Source organism: Salvelinus alpinus, chromosome 20 (genome assembly GCF_045679555.1).
Source record: "Salvelinus alpinus chromosome 20, SLU_Salpinus.1, whole genome shotgun sequence".
NCBI classification, from domain to species: domain Eukaryota; kingdom Metazoa; phylum Chordata; class Actinopteri; order Salmoniformes; family Salmonidae; genus Salvelinus; species Salvelinus alpinus.
The window spans coordinates 42,493,617-42,512,173 of NC_092105.1; the positions used below are offsets into that span (position 1 = coordinate 42,493,617).

Consider the following 18,557-nt stretch of genomic DNA (forward strand, 5'->3'; position numbering starts at 1 on the left):
ATCCGCATTGACCCTTTTTTGCAGTAATTCTTTTGACTTACCACATACACTGCTGCTACTGTCTATCTATCCTGTTGCCTAAACTTTATCCCTACCTATATGTAAATATCTACATCAATTACCTCGTACCCCTGCACATCGACTCTACTGGTACCCTGTGTGTGTGTGTATACGCGTACACACACACACACACACACACACACACGTGTATATATATATATATAGCCAAGTTATTGTTACTCATTTTGTATTTATTCCTTGTGTTACTATTATTATTATTTTTTTTTTATATCCTCTGAATTGTTTGGAAGGGCCTGTAAGTAAGCATTTCACTGTTAGTCTACACCTGTTGTTTACGAAGCATGTGACAAATAAAATTTGATTTGACAGACCGACGTCTCTGCAGCGTGGCCACTAACCAGACCGAGAGACGGCGCAGAATGAACAACTCCCACTCCAATCAGACTCCAATGAATCCCATATGCTCTGCTATGTCCGGGGCTGGGACACCTTTTTCATCTAGGGACTACCGGCTGATCTGATCCCTCTGGATGCTGTTCATTTATTGGCTGTCCCTCCCCTTCTCTCAGGATTTGCTGGATCATTCGTGCACGTCGGGAAGCGGCTCCGGACTCCCCTTCCTAGTTCAGAGAACCGTCGCCCGACAAATCACACTCAACGAATGTGTGGGTCAGTGTCCAATACAGTCTGTTCTCTCTTTGTTCAGTAACTGAGGTGTACGTTTAGGATCAGGGCGTCCATTGTATGCACGGACACGGTTTTCGAGTAAAATGCCCCTTTAAGACATCTTAAAGTGAAACGCCTTTGGAACAGATTTGTTTTGCAAAACAGAGCCCGTGCTGTTCCCTGACCCCGGGAGTTTTCTGAGTAGATTTTTTTTGGAAGTGTTCTTAGTTTTCTTACAACTCGGTTTGAAACTTGGCCAGATAGCCAAAGTAACTACCAACAAAAAATATTTTTTAACAAACATGTTTGGTTTCGTGTCAAATGGGGATGTAGTTCATGCAAAAAGTCAAGTTGAGTAAGATGACCAAAATAAAGGTACTGTGTGTTCCATTAACTAATGGTCTGCAGTTTTGTGTAACACTGCCTTTTATAAAACCAATACAATCAGCAAAACAATCTCTATGTACAGAGATGATCTGACTTTTGAGTTGGGAGGGAACATTGGGGGTATTCCTGTCATAGTTTGACGGGTTGATATTTTTCCACTGTATTTGATGAATGTCATTTGAGGCCAGATCTGTATTCCCAAAGCATCTCAAAGTGCTGATCTGGGATCAGGTCACCCCTGTCCATATCATTTTAGTAATGATGATCTAAAACTGATCCTAGGTCAGCACTTCTGCTCGAAAACATTATTTATGAATGCAGGACTTGAGAATGTCTGCTGTTTTCTCATCTCTCCCCTGTTTCCCCCGCTATAGGTAAGGGGCGCTACGGTGAGGTTTGGCGAGGCCAGTGGCAGGGGGAGAGTGTGGCCGTGAAGATCTTCTCCTCCAGAGATGAGAAGTCCTGGTTCAGAGAGACTGAGATCTACAACACAGTGCTGCTGAGGCATGAGAACATCCTGGGTACGTACCTCCAGATACGCTCTAGGCGAAGCAACCCAGTCTGACAGGAGCTGGTCTATATGGGGCAAATCCAAACTCCCACCGATGTGGAATGTTTTTTTTGTCCTGCATTGGTGTCAATGGAAGACTAAGTGAACATTTGACCTGTGGGAGTTAGGATTCACCCCATCTGTCTGGCAATGTTTTTTATTTTAGTGAAAAAATGTCTGTCATATTGAATTTGAAGAAATACCTTTCCCAGCTTTTCCCTGCGCTCTAATGTGTGTGTGTGTGTGTCTGTCGGTCTGTGTGCGTCCTTGGCTGCAGGCTTCATCGCTTCGGACATGACTTCCCGAAACTCGAGTACACAGCTGTGGCTAATCACACACTTCCACGAGATGGGCTCCCTGTACGACTACCTGCAGCTGAGCACCCTGGACACAGCCAGCTGTCTGCGCATGGCTTTGTCCATCGCCAGCGGCCTGGCACACCTCCACGTGGAGATCTTCGGCACCCAGGGCAAGCCGGCCATCGCCCACCGAGACCTCAAAAGCAAAAACATACTCGTCAACAAGAACGGCCAGTGCTGCATCGCCGACCTGGGTAAGAGCATAGTGTTGTGGATATAAAGCATACTGTATGCGTTCATTCAAGATTTGTATTGGTTGTTGTCAGAGGAGGCTGGTGGGGTGAGCTATAGGAGGACGGGCTCATTGTAATGGTTGGAATGGAATAAATGGAACGGTATCAAACATATAGAAACCACATTTGACTCGTTCCATCGATTCCATTCCAGCTATTACAATGAGCCTGTCCTCCTATAGCTCCTCCCACCAGCCTCCACTGGTTGTTGTTCATTTAGATGTTGTAAATTAATCTATATAATGTGACCGTTTTCTGTTGTGTCCATATTATATATTGGTGGTAATAGGGCCTCCCGAGTGGCGCGGTGGTCTAAGGCACTGCCTCGCCGTGCTAGCTGTGCCACTAGAGATACTGGTTTGAGTTCAGGCTCTGTCGCAGCCGGCCGTGACCATAGAGACCCATGGGGCGGCGCACTATTGACCCAGCGTCGTCCGGGTTAGGGGAAGGCTTGGCCGGCTGGGATGTCCTTGTACCATCACGCTCTAGCGACTCTTGTGTTTCCTCCGACACATTGGTGTGGCTGGCTTCTAGGCTAAGCGGGCATTGTGTCAAGAAGCAGCTCGGCTGGGTTGTGTTTCGGAGGACGCACGGCTCTCGACCTTCGCCTCTCCCGAGTCCGTACGGGAGTTGCAGCGATGGGACAAGACTGTAACTACCAATTTGATACCACGGAATTGGGGAGAAAAAGGGATAAAAATAAAATTTTAATAAAAAACAGTGGTGGTAATAGCGCCTTTGCAAACTGTCACCAAAGTTCTTGGTAGCTATCTAGCTTCATAGTTTGGATCATGCGACGCAGTTGCTGGGACTGCTTGTCTCTTTCCAGTGATCCTGCCGACCAAGGGCCGGTCTGAGGAGCTATTTGGCGTCGCAGCTAGCCTAGCAGCTAGCTATCTGCATATCAAGCTAGCGAGGTTTTCTTGAACGCAGCCTGCGACACGGTTAGCCATTGTGGCTGGGACCGCGGATTGTCCCGGGTTTGTGGCTGTCTAGATCCCTGCTGTTTTGTTATTTTCAATTTTCCCCGTGACCTGCCCTGTCTGGAACTGTGAGGAGATACAGCATAACCTACGTTGCTAGCTACCATGACAAAGACCAAAGCCGGAAGTATTTGGTGTTTTATTAGGATCCCCATCAGCAGCTACTCTTCCTGGGGTCCACTCAAAACATGAAACGTAATACAGAACATCATTAGAACAGCTCAAGGACAGAACTACATACATCCATTTAAAAAAAGGCACATGTAGCCTACATATCAATGCATACACACAAACTATCTAGGTCAAATAGGGGGGAGGCTTTGTGCCGCGAGGTGTTGCTTTATCTGTTTTTTGAAACCAGGTTTGCTGTTTATTTGAGCAATATGAGATGGAAGGAAATTCCATGCAATAAGGGCTCTATATAATACTGTACGTTTTCTTGAGTTTGTTCTGGATTTGGGGACTATGAAAAGACCCCTGGTGGCATGTCTGGTGGGATAAGTGTGTGTGTCAGAGCTCTGTGTAAGTTGACTAGGCAAACAATTTGGGATTTTCAACACATTAATATTTCTTATAAAAAGAAGTGATGCAGTCAGTCTTTCCTCAACTCTTAGCCAAGAGTGACATGCATAGTATTTATTTCAGCCCTGATTACAATTAAGAGCGAAACATGCCGCTCTGTTCTGGGCCAGCTGCAGCTTAACTAGATCTTTCCTTGCCGCACTAGACCACACGCCTGGACAATAATCAAGATTAGACAAAACTAAAGCCTGCAGAACTTGCCTTTTGGAGTGTGGTGTCAAAAAAGCAGAGCATCTCTTTATTACGGCTAGATCTCTCCCCATCTTTGCAACCATTGAATCTATATGTTTTGACCATGACAGTTTACAATCTAAGGCAACGCCAAGTAATTTAGTCTCAACTTGTTCAACAGCCACACCATTCATCACCAGATTCAGCTGAGGTCTAGCACTTACGGAATGATTTGTACCAAATACAATGTTCTTAGTTTTAGAGATGTTCAGGACCAGTTTATTACTGGCCACCCATTCCAAAACAGACTGCAACTCTTTGTTAAGGATTTCAGTGACTTCATTAGCTGTGGTTGCTGATGCGTATATGGTTGAATCATCAGCATACATCGACACACATGCTTTGTTTAATGCCAGTGTCCGGTCATTGGTAAAAATAGAAAGAGTAGAGGGCCTAGAGAGCTGCCCTGCGGTACACCACACTTTACATGTTTGACATTAGAGCAGCTTCCATTAAAGAAAACCCTTTGAGTTCTATTAGATGGATAGCTCTGAATGCACGATATGACAGAGGTTGAAAAGCCATAGCACTTAAGTTTTTTCAACAACAGGTTATGGTCAATAATATCAAAGGCTGCACTGAAATCTAACAGTACAGCTCCCACAATCATCTTATTATCAATTTCTTTCAATCAATCATCAGTCATTTGTGTCAGTGCAGTACATGTTGAGTGCCCTTTATAAGCATGCTGAAAGAATGTTGTTAATTTGTTTACAGAGAAATAGCATTATATTTGGTCAAACACACTTTTTCCCAACAGTTTGCTAAGAGCTGGCAGCAAGCTTATAGGTATGCTGTTTGAACCAGTAAAGGCCGCTTTACCATTCTTTGGTAGTGGAATTACTGGCTTTCCTCCAGGCCTGAGGACAAAGACTTTCCTCTAGGCTCAGATTATAGCCACTCCTATCTGTCATATTTTTAGAGTCAGCTACCATCCTCCGTAGCTTTCCATCTAAGTTGTCAATGCCAGGAGGTTTGTCATTATTGATGGATAACAATAATTTTTCACCTCTCCCACACGAACTTTACAAAATTCAAAACTTGCACGGCTTTCCTTTCATTATTTGATTTTTTTATGCATGAATATAATTGCTCACTGTTTCTCGTGGGAATTTCCTGCCTAAGTTTCCCCAATTTGTCAATGAAATAATCGTTGAAATAATTGGCAACATCAAATGGTTTTGTGATGAATAAGCCATCTGATTCAATGAAATAAAAGGCTAGAATTTTTATTTGTCTTTCTGCCCATAATTTCATTTAAAGTACATTTTCCCCATCATTCTTTATATCATTGATCTTGGCTTCATAAAAAAGTTTCTTCTTTTTGTTGAGTTTAGTCACATAATTTCTCAATTTGCAGTAAGTCAGCCAGTCAGATGTACAGCCAGACTTATTAGCCACTCCTTTTGCCCCATCACTTTCAACCATACAGTTTTTCAATTCCTCATCGATCCATGGAGCCTTAACAGTTCTAACAGTCAGTTTCTTAACAGGTGCATGTTTATCAATAATTGGAAGAAGCAATTTCATAAATTCATCAAATGCAGCATCTGGATGCTCCTCATTTATCACATCAGACCAACAAATATTTTTAACATCGTCCACATGAGTCACAGCAAAATCTTTTGTATGATCTCTTATACACAATTTTAGGCCCAGCTGTTGGAACTTTGGCTTTCCTGGATATTGCCGCTATATCGTGATCACTGCATCCAATGGGTACGAATACAGCTTTAGAACAAAGTTCTACAACATTATTAAAATGTGATGGATACATGTGGATGATCTTGTTCCTGTAGTGTTTGTAAACACTACAGTGTAGGTTGATTTAATAACCTGATCCAACTCATCTTCCTTCCATCTCATATGCATTGATATGTAGACTACGTGTGCCTTTTAAACAAATGTATGTAGTTCTGTCCATGAGCTGTTCTTGTCTATTGATGTTCTGTGTTATGTCATTCTGTATTATGTTTCATGTTTTGTGTGGACCCCAGGAAGAGTAGCTGCTGCTTTTGCAACAGCTAATGGGGATCCTAATAAAATACCAAATACCAAACCACTCCAACACTCTTCCCTCCATCTACCCTGTTTTTTTTTTTTTAGCATTAGAGGAAGAACAGAGCAGGAAGCTCTTTAAGCCTTAACCAAACATGCATTAAGGAGCACTCATGTCCCAAACGCAAAGTTCTCGGTGCCAATGATAAAAGTGTGAGTCATTTCAGGTAGCTCTGACTACTCATTGAGACTACTACTAAGGTCACGACCGTCATTCCTTTTAAGTTGTTCATGTGCTGCATTCTGCTCACAAACAGGATGTTGATGAGTTGTTTTTGTTGTGATACGATCGTGGCTTAATTTGATATTGGATAAATATGGTTGTTTTTGACAACAGTTCTAAGCTATTTGTTTTTTTTGTGTCTAATCACATCCACCAGAGGACAGTATACTGTGCTTTAGATATATTAATTTAATAAGGACAATCATTTTGGTCCATAGACAGCATATTTTGAATCCTTTTAATGATTAAAAAATGTTTTCTGTCCTAGGTCTTGCTGTGATGCATTTCCAAGACACAAACGAGTTAGACGTGGGCAACAACCCTAAAGTGGGCACGAAGCGCTACATGGCCCCAGAGGTCTTGGACGACTCCATCCAGATGGACTGCTTTGAGTCCTTCAAGAGAGTGGACATCTGGGCCTTTGGCCTGGTCCTGTGGGAGATTGCAAGGAGCACGGTCAGCAACGGTCAGTACAATACACGTTGAATGGTTTCTTCTGTTCTCTCTCACTCCTTCACTCATTGACCATCAAATCAAAGTTGATTTGTCATATGCATAGAATACAGTGTAGTGTACACAGTGTGATGAAACACGTACAGTGGGGAGAACAAGTATTTGATACACTGCCGATTTTGCAGGTTTTCCTACTTACAAAGCATGTAGAGGTCTGTAATTTTTATCATAGGTACACTTCAACTGTGAGAGACGGAATCTAAAACAAAAATCCAGAAAATCACATTGTATGATTTTTAAGTAATTAATTTGCATTTTATTGCATGACATAAGTATTTGATACATCAGAAAAGCAGAACTTAATATTTGGTACAGAAACCTTTGTTTGCAATTACAGAGATCATACGTTTCCTGTAGTTCTTGACCAGGTTTGCACACACTGCAGCAGGGATTTTGGCCCACTCCTCCATACAGACCTTCTCCAGATCCTTCAGGTTTCGGGGCTGTCGCTGGGCAATACGGACTTTCAGCTCCCTCCAAAGATTTTCTATTGGGTTCAGGTCTGGAGACTGGCTAGGCCACTCCAGGACCTTGAGATGCTTCTTATGGAGCCACTCCTTAGTTGCCCTGGCTGTGTGTTTCGGGTCGTTGTCATGCTGGAAGACCCAGCCACGACCCATCTTCAATGCTCTTACTGAGGGAAGGAGGTTGTTGGCCAAGATCTCGCGATACATGGCCCCATCCATCCTCCCCTCAATACGGTGCAGTCGTCCTGTCCCCTTTACAGAAAAGCATCCCCAAAGAATGATGTTTCCACCTCCATGCTTCACGGTTGGGATGGTGATCTTGGGGTTGTACTCATCCTTCTTCTTCCTCCAAACACGGCGAGTGGAGTTTAGACCAAAAAGCTCTATTTTTGTCTCAACAGACCACATGACCTTCTCCCATTCCTCCTCTGGATCATCCAGATGGTCATTGGCAAACTTCAGACGGGCCTGGACATGCGCTGGCTTGAGCAGGGGGACCTTGCGTGCGCTGCAGGATTTTAATCCATGACGGCGTAGTGTGTTACTAATGGTTTTCTTTGAGACTGTGGTCCCAGCTCTCTTCAGGTCATTGACCAGGTCCTGCCGTGTAGTTCTGGGCTGATCCCTCACCTTCCTCATGATCATTGATGCCCCACGAGGTGAGATCTTGCATGGAGCCCCAGACCGAGGGTGATTGACCATCATCTTGAACTTCTTCCATTTTCTAATAATTGCGCCAACAGTTGTTGCTTTCTCACCAAGCTGCTTGCCTATTGTCCTGTAGCCCATCCCAGCCTTGTGCAGGTCTACAATTTAACCCTGATATCCTTACACAGCTCTCTGGTCTTGGCCATTGTGGAGAGGTTGGAGTCTGTTTGATTGAGGTTGTGGACAGGTGTCTTTTATACAGGTAACGAGTTCAAACAGGTGCAGTTAATACAGGTAATGAGTGGAGAACAGGAGGGCTTCTTAAAGAAAAACTAACAGGTCTGTGAGAGCGGAATTCTTACTGGTTGGTAGGTGATCAAATACTTATGTCATGCAATAAAATGCAAATTAATTACTTAAAAATCATACAATGTGATTTTCTGGATTTTTGTTTTAGATTCCGTCTCTCACAGTTGAAGTGTACCTATGATAAAAATTACAGACCTCTACATGCTTTGTAAGTAGGAAAACCTGCAATATCGGCAGTGTATCAAATACTTGTTCTCCCCACTGTACTTGCAAGCTGTCATCTAAAACAGTGCAGCAACTATAAAAAGTATTCAGTAAAAAGGTAGTATTAAAAACAAACATCTAGAATGTCATGCATTTAGGGCTATTTGACAAAGCATGTTAAACATGTCATGTAGTAGTTTGATTATACAGAGCTTCTGTAGGTATCTTTCTGTTACCTGCCTGTCTGCATATGCATGCTGATCTTGGAATATTCTCTAATGTCTCTGTCAGGGCATAATCAAAACCTATCATAATACAGTTGAAGTGAGAGGTTTACCTACTACCCCTACGCCAAATACATTTAAACTCAGTTTTTCACAATTCCCGACAGTTAATCCTCATTCCTCCTGACAGAGCTGGTGTAACTGAGTCAGGTTTGTAGGCCTCCTTGCTCGCACACGCTTTTTCAGTTCTTCCCACACATTTTCTATAGGAATGAGGTCAGCGCTTTGTGATGGCCACTCCAATACCTTGACTTTGTTGTCCTTAAGCCATTTTGCCACAACTTTGGAAGTATGTGTGGGGTCATTGTCCATTTGGAAGACCCATTTGCAACCAAGCTTTAACTTCCTGACTGATGTCTTGATGTTGCTTCAATATATCCACATCATTTTCCATCCTCATGATGCCATCTATTTTGTGAAGTGCACCAGTCCCTCCTGCAGGAAAGCACCCCCACAACATGATGCTGCCACCCCTGTGCTTCACGGTTGGGATGGTGTTCTTCGGCTTGCAAGCCTCCCCCTTTTACCTCCAAACATAACAATGGTCATTATGGCCAAACAGTTCTATTTTTGTTTCATCAGACCAGAGGAAATTTCTCCAAAAAGTACAATATTTGTCCCCATGTGCAGTTGCAAACTGTAGTCTGGCTTTTTTATTGCGGTTTTGGAGCAGTGGTTTATTCCTTGCTGAGCGGCCTTTCAGGTTTTGTCTCTATAGGACTCGTTTTACTGTGGATATAGATACTTTAGTACCTGTATCCTCCAGCATCTTCACAAGGTCCTTTGCTGTTGTTCTGGGATTGATTTGCCCTTTTCGCACCAAAGTACGTTCATCTCAAGTAGACAGAACGGGTCTCCTTCCTGAGCGGTATGACGGCTTCGTGGTCCCATGGTGTTTATACTTGCGTACTATTGTTTGTACAGATGAATGTGGTACCTTCAGGCATTTGGAAATTGCTCCCAAGGATGAACCAGACTTGTGGAGGTCTACAATAGTTTTTTCTGAGGTCTTGGCTGGTTTCTTTTGATTTTCCCATGATGTCAAGCAAAGAGGCACTGAGTTTGAAGGTAGGCCTTGAAATACATCCACAGGTACACGTCCAATTGACTCAATTGATGTCAATTAGCATATCATTAGCTTTTAAAGCTTTAAAATTTTCTGGAATTTTCCAAGCTGTTTAAAGGCACAGTCAACTTAGTGTATGTAACTTCTGACCCATTAGAATTGTGATACAGTGAAATAATCTGTAAACAATTGTTGGAAAAATTACTTGTGTCATGCACAAAGTAGATGTCCTAACCGACTTGCCAAAACTATAGTTTGTTAACAAGAAATTTGTGGAGTGGTTGAAAAAACGAGCTTTAATGACTCCAACCGAAGTGTATGTAAACTTCCAACTTCAACTGTATGTAGAACATAATGTCCAGCTGGATTTTTGAGAATTGAATTCTCCACTTTTAGAGGAAGTGTTTAGCAATCTAATAGCAAAACCGCCGTATCACTTTGCTATGCATAAAGTTGTGTTGACCATTGGCAGAACAAATCAATACTTGGGCTGACAGTCTCATTGAGGAAATGAGTGAATGTGACTTCAGAGGAGGACAGACAACTCTCCCCTGTGTCTGTGGTCTAGTCTGGGACTAGAGGCGCTGGCATCTTATCTGAAATGGATCTTGCTTTCTCCACACAGTTAAATGACGTACTTTCCCCATGGGTTTCCACCTAGTACACAAGTAGCAAGTGAGAACTATGCAAACAATGCACCTTGTTAGCGTTTTTCTATGCTATTTCACGTTTTGTTTTGTGTCACTTTTACTTGGCTAACATATTTCTGTCATTAAGTAGGATGAAATACAGTATAAAACCCCATTCGGCAGATTTTATGGATATTTCTGTCATGTATTTTTCCTATTCTCTGTTACACTTGCATATTGCTCAATATTAAAATTCCCATGCGGTTTAATGTGAGATCGCATAGACATTTATATGTTGTGTATTCTCACACATACTCTGTGTGTAGGCATTGTAGAGGACTACAAGACTCCCTTCCATGATGCGGTGCCCAGCGACCCCAGCTTTGAAGACATGAAGAAGGTGGTGTGTGTGGACCAGCAGAGACCCAACATCCCCAACAGATGGTTCTCAGATCCAGTGAGTACAGAGATGAGACAAGCAGAGGTGGAGAGAGAACTAGCTAATATATGTTTTCATAAGGAATGAGCCTCTCCAAATCTGTCTATTTATAAACGGTGCAGAATGCTGCGCTGTCTGCTAGGTTGTCCTTCCTCATCAGACGGTTACATGTCTCTAAACAGCTTGTCAGCTGCCAACCGCATTTCCCAGCTCCATTGAAAACATAATACGGTCTGATTGGCAGTTAGTCTTTTGTGCTTAGAATTCATTTTTGCTTAGAATTCTAGCCTTTTATATTACTCATTCTGATATTTGTTATTTTCGCTGCACCTGTGATAACATCTGCAATTCTGTGTACTGGACAAATACACTTTTTTTATTTGATTTTAAGAATAATTGCTTTACCCTTTGCTTTGCGAAACTATACACTTTCACACTTTTTTTTTTTTTTTTTTTAAGTGAACTTTAATGGATTTTTAACTCTGATTTCCTCTTGCTTTCCAGACTTTAACGTCCATCGCAAAACTTATGAAGGAGTGCTGGTACCAGAATCCATCCGCCAGATTAACGGCGCTACGCATCAAAAAGACTCTGACAAAAATCGACAACTCTCTGGACAAAATTAAAACGGACTGTTGAGCTTCTTCCTTGTTGGTGCGCAGGGAGAGGAGACCTAAAGGCCTTTAAAGACATCCAGCAGGCAGTTCGGTTCCCCTGGACAACACACAGGAGAAAATGGACCGGTTGGGCTCAGTGCTCTTAAAGTGGCACATTTGTATTTATTTTAAACACTTGGTGGGACACATTTTGGCATCCAAAGATGGCTTACAGGGCATTTAAGACTGCCAATAGTCTTGGATATTAGGTGACTATCCCTTTTTAAGATATAGGAATATTGAACTAATAGTCACGTTCTTCAAGGAAGAAACTGTTACCTGGGCATTTGAGTACTGTATATCGCTTTAGAGCTGCCGATTTTTCTGAGAAATGTCTGAACATATTTAATTTAGCAATATTGGCCGTGCTTTATTGCTGTTTATTGCACTAGCAATCTTTGCATTCCTGGCTTGCACTGTTGCTGATGCATTTGGAGAGAAAAAACAACTTGCCAAAAATGTTTTGTTTTATAGTTCACACAAACTCCAGTAATCAGAATGAGGAAAAAATAGTTTTTTGCTTTCACTGCATCTCTCGTGCACTGCTGTTTACAATATTGTTAGAACAATTCTCTTGGTATTTCATCCGACCTGTAACGTATTTAGCTAACACACTGTGTTGTAGAATTGTGCTGCAGACAGTTATAGCCACTCTTTACTTCTTACTTTGGCGATGTCGTCTAACGTATCCTGTCACAGAAACTTTTTTATATCGCCATACATTTCACATTATGTACCTGTTCTTTTGTTTGGTTGTTTCATCAGCTTAATTGAGACAAATCCTAAAAGAGCAAATCAAATATTTACTAGATGACGCTGAACTCTATTCATACAGGAGCAGAAGTTATGCCTGTAAAGTAATATTGTCTTAATTTGTGCATTGTCAAAGTAATTGAAGTCCAACTTCAGCCTTTTCTTTTTCTTTTAACATTTTATATCAAGTAGTGATTTCTATGAATTAAATAGAGAAAAACATAGATGCTCTGTCTCATCTGTCAGTTACAACATCAAATGAACCTTTTTCCCCCTCATCAAAATATATTCCCCACAATATTTGCCCACCGCGGAGCTCTGCACATCTCTACCTAAACTTGAACTTTTTTACATGCTGTGATAGGTTTGCAAAAGTCTGGTAACCTTCCAAAATCCTCAGGTTTTTCCAGAAATGACAGTTGGAAGATTCACAGAATTTAGGTCGGAATAAATTGCTGGAAAACCTGGGAAGTTTGTGAACGTTATCACAGTTTTGCAACTATGTCAGGATAAGTAATATGCTCGTGGTGAGTATTAGCAGTGGTTGTTATGCAAATCCAGAGTGTATTTTAATTTCATCAGCTCTGCATATTTTCCTTTGTCCTCCCGGACTAGACAGTTCCTTTGCCTTGGCATAGTGCCGCCCCTAAAGTCTTACTGACCTGCAGCAGAGACGTAAGCTGTTCACTGCACAAAGGAACTTTTCTTGTGTCCAGCTTGTCGACTACTAAACAAATAATGAAATGCAGCAAAGTATGTAGGGCATGTTAATCCATTTCCATATTAAACACAGCTCAATCTCGGTTGTAAAATGCAACAAATACATTTTAATTTGTGAAATGTCAGAGGGTATTCTAGGCCCTAATGACTAAATTGAACTGCTTAAATTGTGGAGCAGTTGCCCGAAGAGAAACAAAAGGCAAGTCTAGAATGGTACTGTAAATGGTGTCACCTGCACTCATTTGTATTCCTGAATCAGTATGGGGCCGGTAAAGAGCAAAGCAATTGATATGTCAGTTGTCTGCCAGGACTGACTGTGGCACCCAAAATGAGCATCTCCAAATTAGCATATTTTATAGACAACATCCTAGGAAATGTCCCAAATGGCACCCTATTCCCTATATAGTGCACTACTTTTGACCGAGGCCAATAGTGATCTGGTCAAAAGTAGAGCACTTTATACGGAATAATGTGCCTTTCGGGACTCACTCATGGTCGTTATTAACTGGTCATGTGAACGGTCTCCTGACTGTGCTACTGTGAACTGATCCACAATGACCAGATGTAGTTTTTAACAAGGTCTCATTTTGCTGCTTTGTGTATACGGGCAGTTGTTCACTCACTATGCTCCCCATTTACATGCAAATAGAAGAAATGATTTTCGACTAATTCCCACTACAGCACTGCAAGATGACAGTAATGCATATTGTTTGTGTACTTGTTTTCCCTCAGCTTTTAGGTTTGGTAGCTTTTCAATTAAAACATTGAGGCAAAGTGTTGCTGCTGTTGTGGTGGTGATCATTCAACAGAGCTCAAGAGATCCTGAGGGCCTTGAATTCTTCGTATTCATTTCTAGAGTTCATTTCTCCAACTTCGTCACTAAGCTGGCAAATAATTTTCTTTGAAGCAGTTGCTTTTTCAACTTCCTACGCAGCCTGACACCTGGAAAACACACACAGCCCTCTCTCGTTCTCTTTCCCTCTGTTGCTTTCTCTCTCGTTCTTTCAATCTTCTGAAGCTGTGCTATTCGTCCAGGGACAGCATGTACTGTAGGTAGCCTTGGCCTTGAAGAATAGAGAGATCATGTGAGAATGAAAAGCGAATAGAACCCCCACGTTCAACGTGGCTTTGCTAATAGGTTCGTAATGGGATCCTACGGAAATGCATTCCATTTCCATTTTAGTCATTTAGCAGACTTAAAATAGTGATAGCAATGCGGTCACCCATGGCTGTTGTGTAGTGATTTTCATGCAGGTAGCTGTATGGGAGGCCTTCCGTCAGATTCACTTTGGATTTACAGACCATAGAAAGAGAAGGGAACACTGCCCCTACCTCGCTCTTCAACTAAGGTGCAAGAGGAAATCAATCTATTCTTGAAGGACAGTGGAAGTTTATTGTTTATTGTTAAAACCTGATGAAGGCTAAGGATGCATTGGTCAATAAAGAAGCGCGCTTTATCAAGTTCCACTGTCCTGCAAGAGTTCAGTAAATAGTACGGTACTCTCGAGTGGTTGTTGGACTTGGTCTGTATATGGAATACCCTTAACCTTATTCTGTTGCCCAGTTGGCTGACCTCTACATTCTGAAAGTTACAGCACTTAGATCTACATTAGGGACCTGATATGGAGGACTGAGTCCCAGACTACACCAGAGGCATGTCAGGGGTTGAGGGACTGTTGATCAGAGAAGTGCAGGGACTTTTCTAAACCGTTTTTCCAGCTGTACCACATTGGTTTCATAACTGGGATGGTGATGCCATAGATGGGGCTTAGAGTTTTTCCTGACCACGTGACCTGACCAGGAGGTATGCCGGTGCTTGAGGTACCGTAGAACAGACAGCATACAGGGTGCATACAGCATATGGTGCTAGTGCAGTGTCCTGGCTATTGTACCATGTAGGTTTGGCGCCAAGTTAAACACAGAGGCTGAAGTAAATCACTTGTGATTTCACTTCGGGGCGCAGTCAGACACCTTGGTGTAATGGCTTTGATTGTACAGCTGCAAGGTTGTGTCCAGCTCTGGTGAATCCCTACACATTTGAAATAGTAGGAACAGTATTTTACAGGTATAGCACCTCCCAGCATTTGTAGATAGCATTCACCATGGCTTTTCATCAGTTTAATTAAAACAATTGTGTTTGGGTAGGGGGCAGTATTTTCACGTCCGGATGAAAAGCGTGCCCAGAGTAAACTGCCTGCTCCTCAGGCCCAGATGCTAGGATATGCATGTTATTAGTAGATTTGGATAGAAAACACTCTGAAGTTTCTAAAACGGTTTGAATGATGTCTGTGAGTATAGCAGAACTCATATGGCAGGCAAAAACCTGAGAAAAAATCCAACCAGGAAGTGGGAAATCTGAGGTTTTTAGTTTTTCAACTCTTTGCTTATCCAAGATACAGTGGAAATGGGGTCATGTTGCACTTCCTAAGGCTTCCACTAGATGTCAACAGTCTTTAGAACCTTGTTTGATGCTTCCACTGTGAAGTGGGGGTGAATGAGAGGGGATTGAGTAAGGTCTGCCATGAGCTGACCATGCACGTTCATGTGAGAGTTAGCTTGAGTTCCATTGCATTTCTGAAGACAAAGGAATTCTCCGGTTGGAACATTATTGAAGATTTATGTTAACATCCTAAAGATTGATTCTATACTTAGCTTGACATGTTTCTACGAACTGTAATATGACTTTTCGTCTGAACTTTTGCCTGGACCTTCCCGCGCGTCATGAGTTTAGATTGTGTACTGAATGCGCGAACAACAAGGAGGAATTTGGACATAAATTATGGACATTATCGAACAAAACAAACATTTATTGTTGAAATGGGATTCCTGGGAGTGCATTCTGATGAAGATCATCAAAGGTAAGTGAATTTTTATAATGCTATTTCTGACTTCTGTTGACTCCAACATGGCGGATATCTCTGTGTTGATTTGTCGTCTGAGCGCCGTACTCAGATTATTGCATGGTTTGCTTTTTCCGTAAAGTTTTTTTGAAATCTGACACAGCGGTTGCATTAAGGAGAAGTGGATCTAAAATTCCATGTATAACACTTGTATTTTCATCAACATTTATGATGACTATTTTTGTAAATTGATGTGGCTCTCTGCAAAATCACCGGATGTTTTGGAACTACTGAACATAACGCGCCAATGTAAACTCAGATTTTTTGATATAAATATGAACTTTACCAAACAAAACATACATGTATTGTGTAACATGAAGTTCTATGAGTGTCATCTGATGAAGATCATCAAAGGTTAGTGATTCATTTTATCTATTTCTGCTTTTTGTGACTCCTCTCTTTGGCTGGAAAAATGGCAGTGTTTTTCTGTGACTTGGCTCTGACCTAACATAATCGTTTGGTTTACTTTTGTTGTAAAGACTTTTTGAAATCGGACACTGTGGCTGGATTTACAACAAGTGTATCTTTAAAATGGTGTAAAATACATATGTTTGAGGAATTTTATTATGGGATATCTGTTTTGAATTTGGCGCCCTGCAGTTTCACTGGCTGTTGACGAGGTGAGACGTTACCGTCCCACATACCCTAGAGAGGTATTAAGGTGTTTTTGGTATCCCTGGTGACTTACAAATGTATCAGATTTTTTGACCATTGGTTTTAGATGGACAATTAGTTGGTAGATGCATCACTTTATATCAAGGTACCTTTTTAAAAACATGATATAGGGATTATAAGCAGTTCTGAAACGAGTTTATAGATAGTAAAAAGGGAAATTTAAATATTGCTTATCGTAGATGTTGATTCTGGTGACAATATTGCTTTACTGGATCATGGTGATATTGTCTTCTGATATGCCTACATAGGTGAATGAGAAAAGGAGAGTGCAGTTGATTGTGGTGCCAGATGCAGAGTTGAGTCATCATACATCACAAACTATGTTTTAATTTTAGTGCTATGATGTTTTGGGAAAACCCAAGCACAGGACAATTTTATAAATGGAAAATTGATTTCATGTAGGCTGCAGTTTTTTGTTCATCACAGACAAGTGTGTGCTCCACAATTTATATGGATTAAACAGACCAGGATATTCAGCCTCTCTCATTCACTTGTCTTTATCAGTGGGCTAGACCCAGCAAGCACATAATGTTCTGAGAACCATATGTTTCTTAGAGCTTGGTGAGAGAGTGGTTGTCCTATGGTTATTTTGCATATAACTTTCCCACAACTTTCTGGGAATTGTGCAGGGTCGTTGCTTGGCTTTGGAACATTATCAGCAGCACATTTTAAGGAACTTGACAAAAACGTTATTTTCTTGGTATTTCATTACTTTAACAGAATGTTTCCTAAAAGTTCAAAAATGGTTACATTTCATTTAAATGTTGGCAAGGTTCTAGGAACATTCAGAGAACGTTACCGTTCTTTTGTGGGGAATTTCAGTACTTCAGCATAACGTTTCCTACAGGTTTCCTCATGGTTCTATTTAAAGTCACGTTCTCAAATTGTTCAGATAAGATTAAAGCCCCCATGCAGTCTTTTAAATGTCATTTTAAAATTGTCACTTTAAGTCACTTTGTTTATTTATTTTTCTGAAACTATTTGTCATAATTTATCTTGCTTTATCTCCCTTGGGCCACTGAAATGCTCAATCGCATTATGTAGGCATTAGGAAACAAAATGTAATATGAAATTAGATATTTACATACACAGACTGATTGCCTTTTCATTCTCTCTGCATTGTTGGGAAGGGCCCATAAGTAATCATTTCACTGTTAGTCTACACCCTTTTTTTTACAAAACAGACAACAAATTACATTTGATTTGAATTTGATTTGGCCTTCAAAAAACAACAACGGCCTGTCAGTTGGAGCTGGAGTCAGACCCTGAAAGCGACAAACTTCCACAGGTGTGTAGGCTTCTTTGTTTTGTCATCAAAACAAAAAGCATACATAATACATCTTAATTTGCTATATCAATATTGTACTGTTTTCAATAGGTCACAAGAAGATGCAGGACCGGAACAGCCTCTTTACCTGGTGGACCATCCTGACCGTCTATTCATTCCAGAATGCCATGATTATCTACAGGGCTATAGGCCTCTACTTCTGAGGCCAATCACAGTAAACAATACTAAGTTTACTTATTATTACTTGCTGTCTTAGGCCTCTGAGATGCAATGGCCCATGGTATAATCTTCAGTATCAAAGTCTATTTCATCATTTTGCAAAATAGACTTTGATGATACAGGAGATAACTTTACATTTTTCTAATGAGTAAACATTCTTAGGTAAATAAAGAAATCAGACTCCATTGAAAGGTTGTCATTCTTCAAAAATTCTCTCAATTATTTACATAAGACAATAAAACAGATGCACTGCAATTGTTTTCTTTACTGTAAACTGTCAACGTGCTCCATTGTGGCACATGTATTTGTATAAATAAAACCTATATTTGTCTCAGATCGCAAACAAGGTTATAATGAAAGTAAAAATCCCGGCATGTATATCTTTTCAAGTTGTTTTACAACTCAAGCTCTGGAAGGTATAACTCGTTCTCAATAAAAGGTATTTCCATTCTGATCCTGTTTTTGTGACTGATGGTACTTTTCTACAATTCTAC

General features: G+C 41.1%; 2 protein-coding genes across 4 annotated transcripts in view; both read left to right on the forward strand.

The window, feature by feature from the left end:
• The window catches only part of LOC139546936 (activin receptor type-1-like), a 37,157-nt gene extending 24,672 nt beyond the window's left edge, over positions 1-12,485 (forward strand). For all 3 annotated transcript variants that reach the window (XM_071355925.1, XM_071355923.1, XM_071355924.1), the window contains exons 7-12: positions 591-690; positions 1,449-1,595; positions 1,902-2,177; positions 6,562-6,759; positions 10,740-10,870; positions 11,357-12,485. In XM_071355925.1, the coding sequence (XP_071212026.1) occupies positions 591-690; positions 1,449-1,595; positions 1,902-2,177; positions 6,562-6,759; positions 10,740-10,870; positions 11,357-11,491 (987 nt within the window). In that variant the 3' untranslated portion in view covers positions 11,492-12,485. The remainder of the gene's footprint in view (positions 1-590; positions 691-1,448; positions 1,596-1,901; positions 2,178-6,561; positions 6,760-10,739; positions 10,871-11,356) is intronic.
• Positions 1-18,557, forward strand: part of LOC139546939 (cytohesin-interacting protein-like) — a 142,727-nt gene that overhangs the window by 79,970 nt on the left and 44,200 nt on the right. The window lies entirely within an intron of this gene.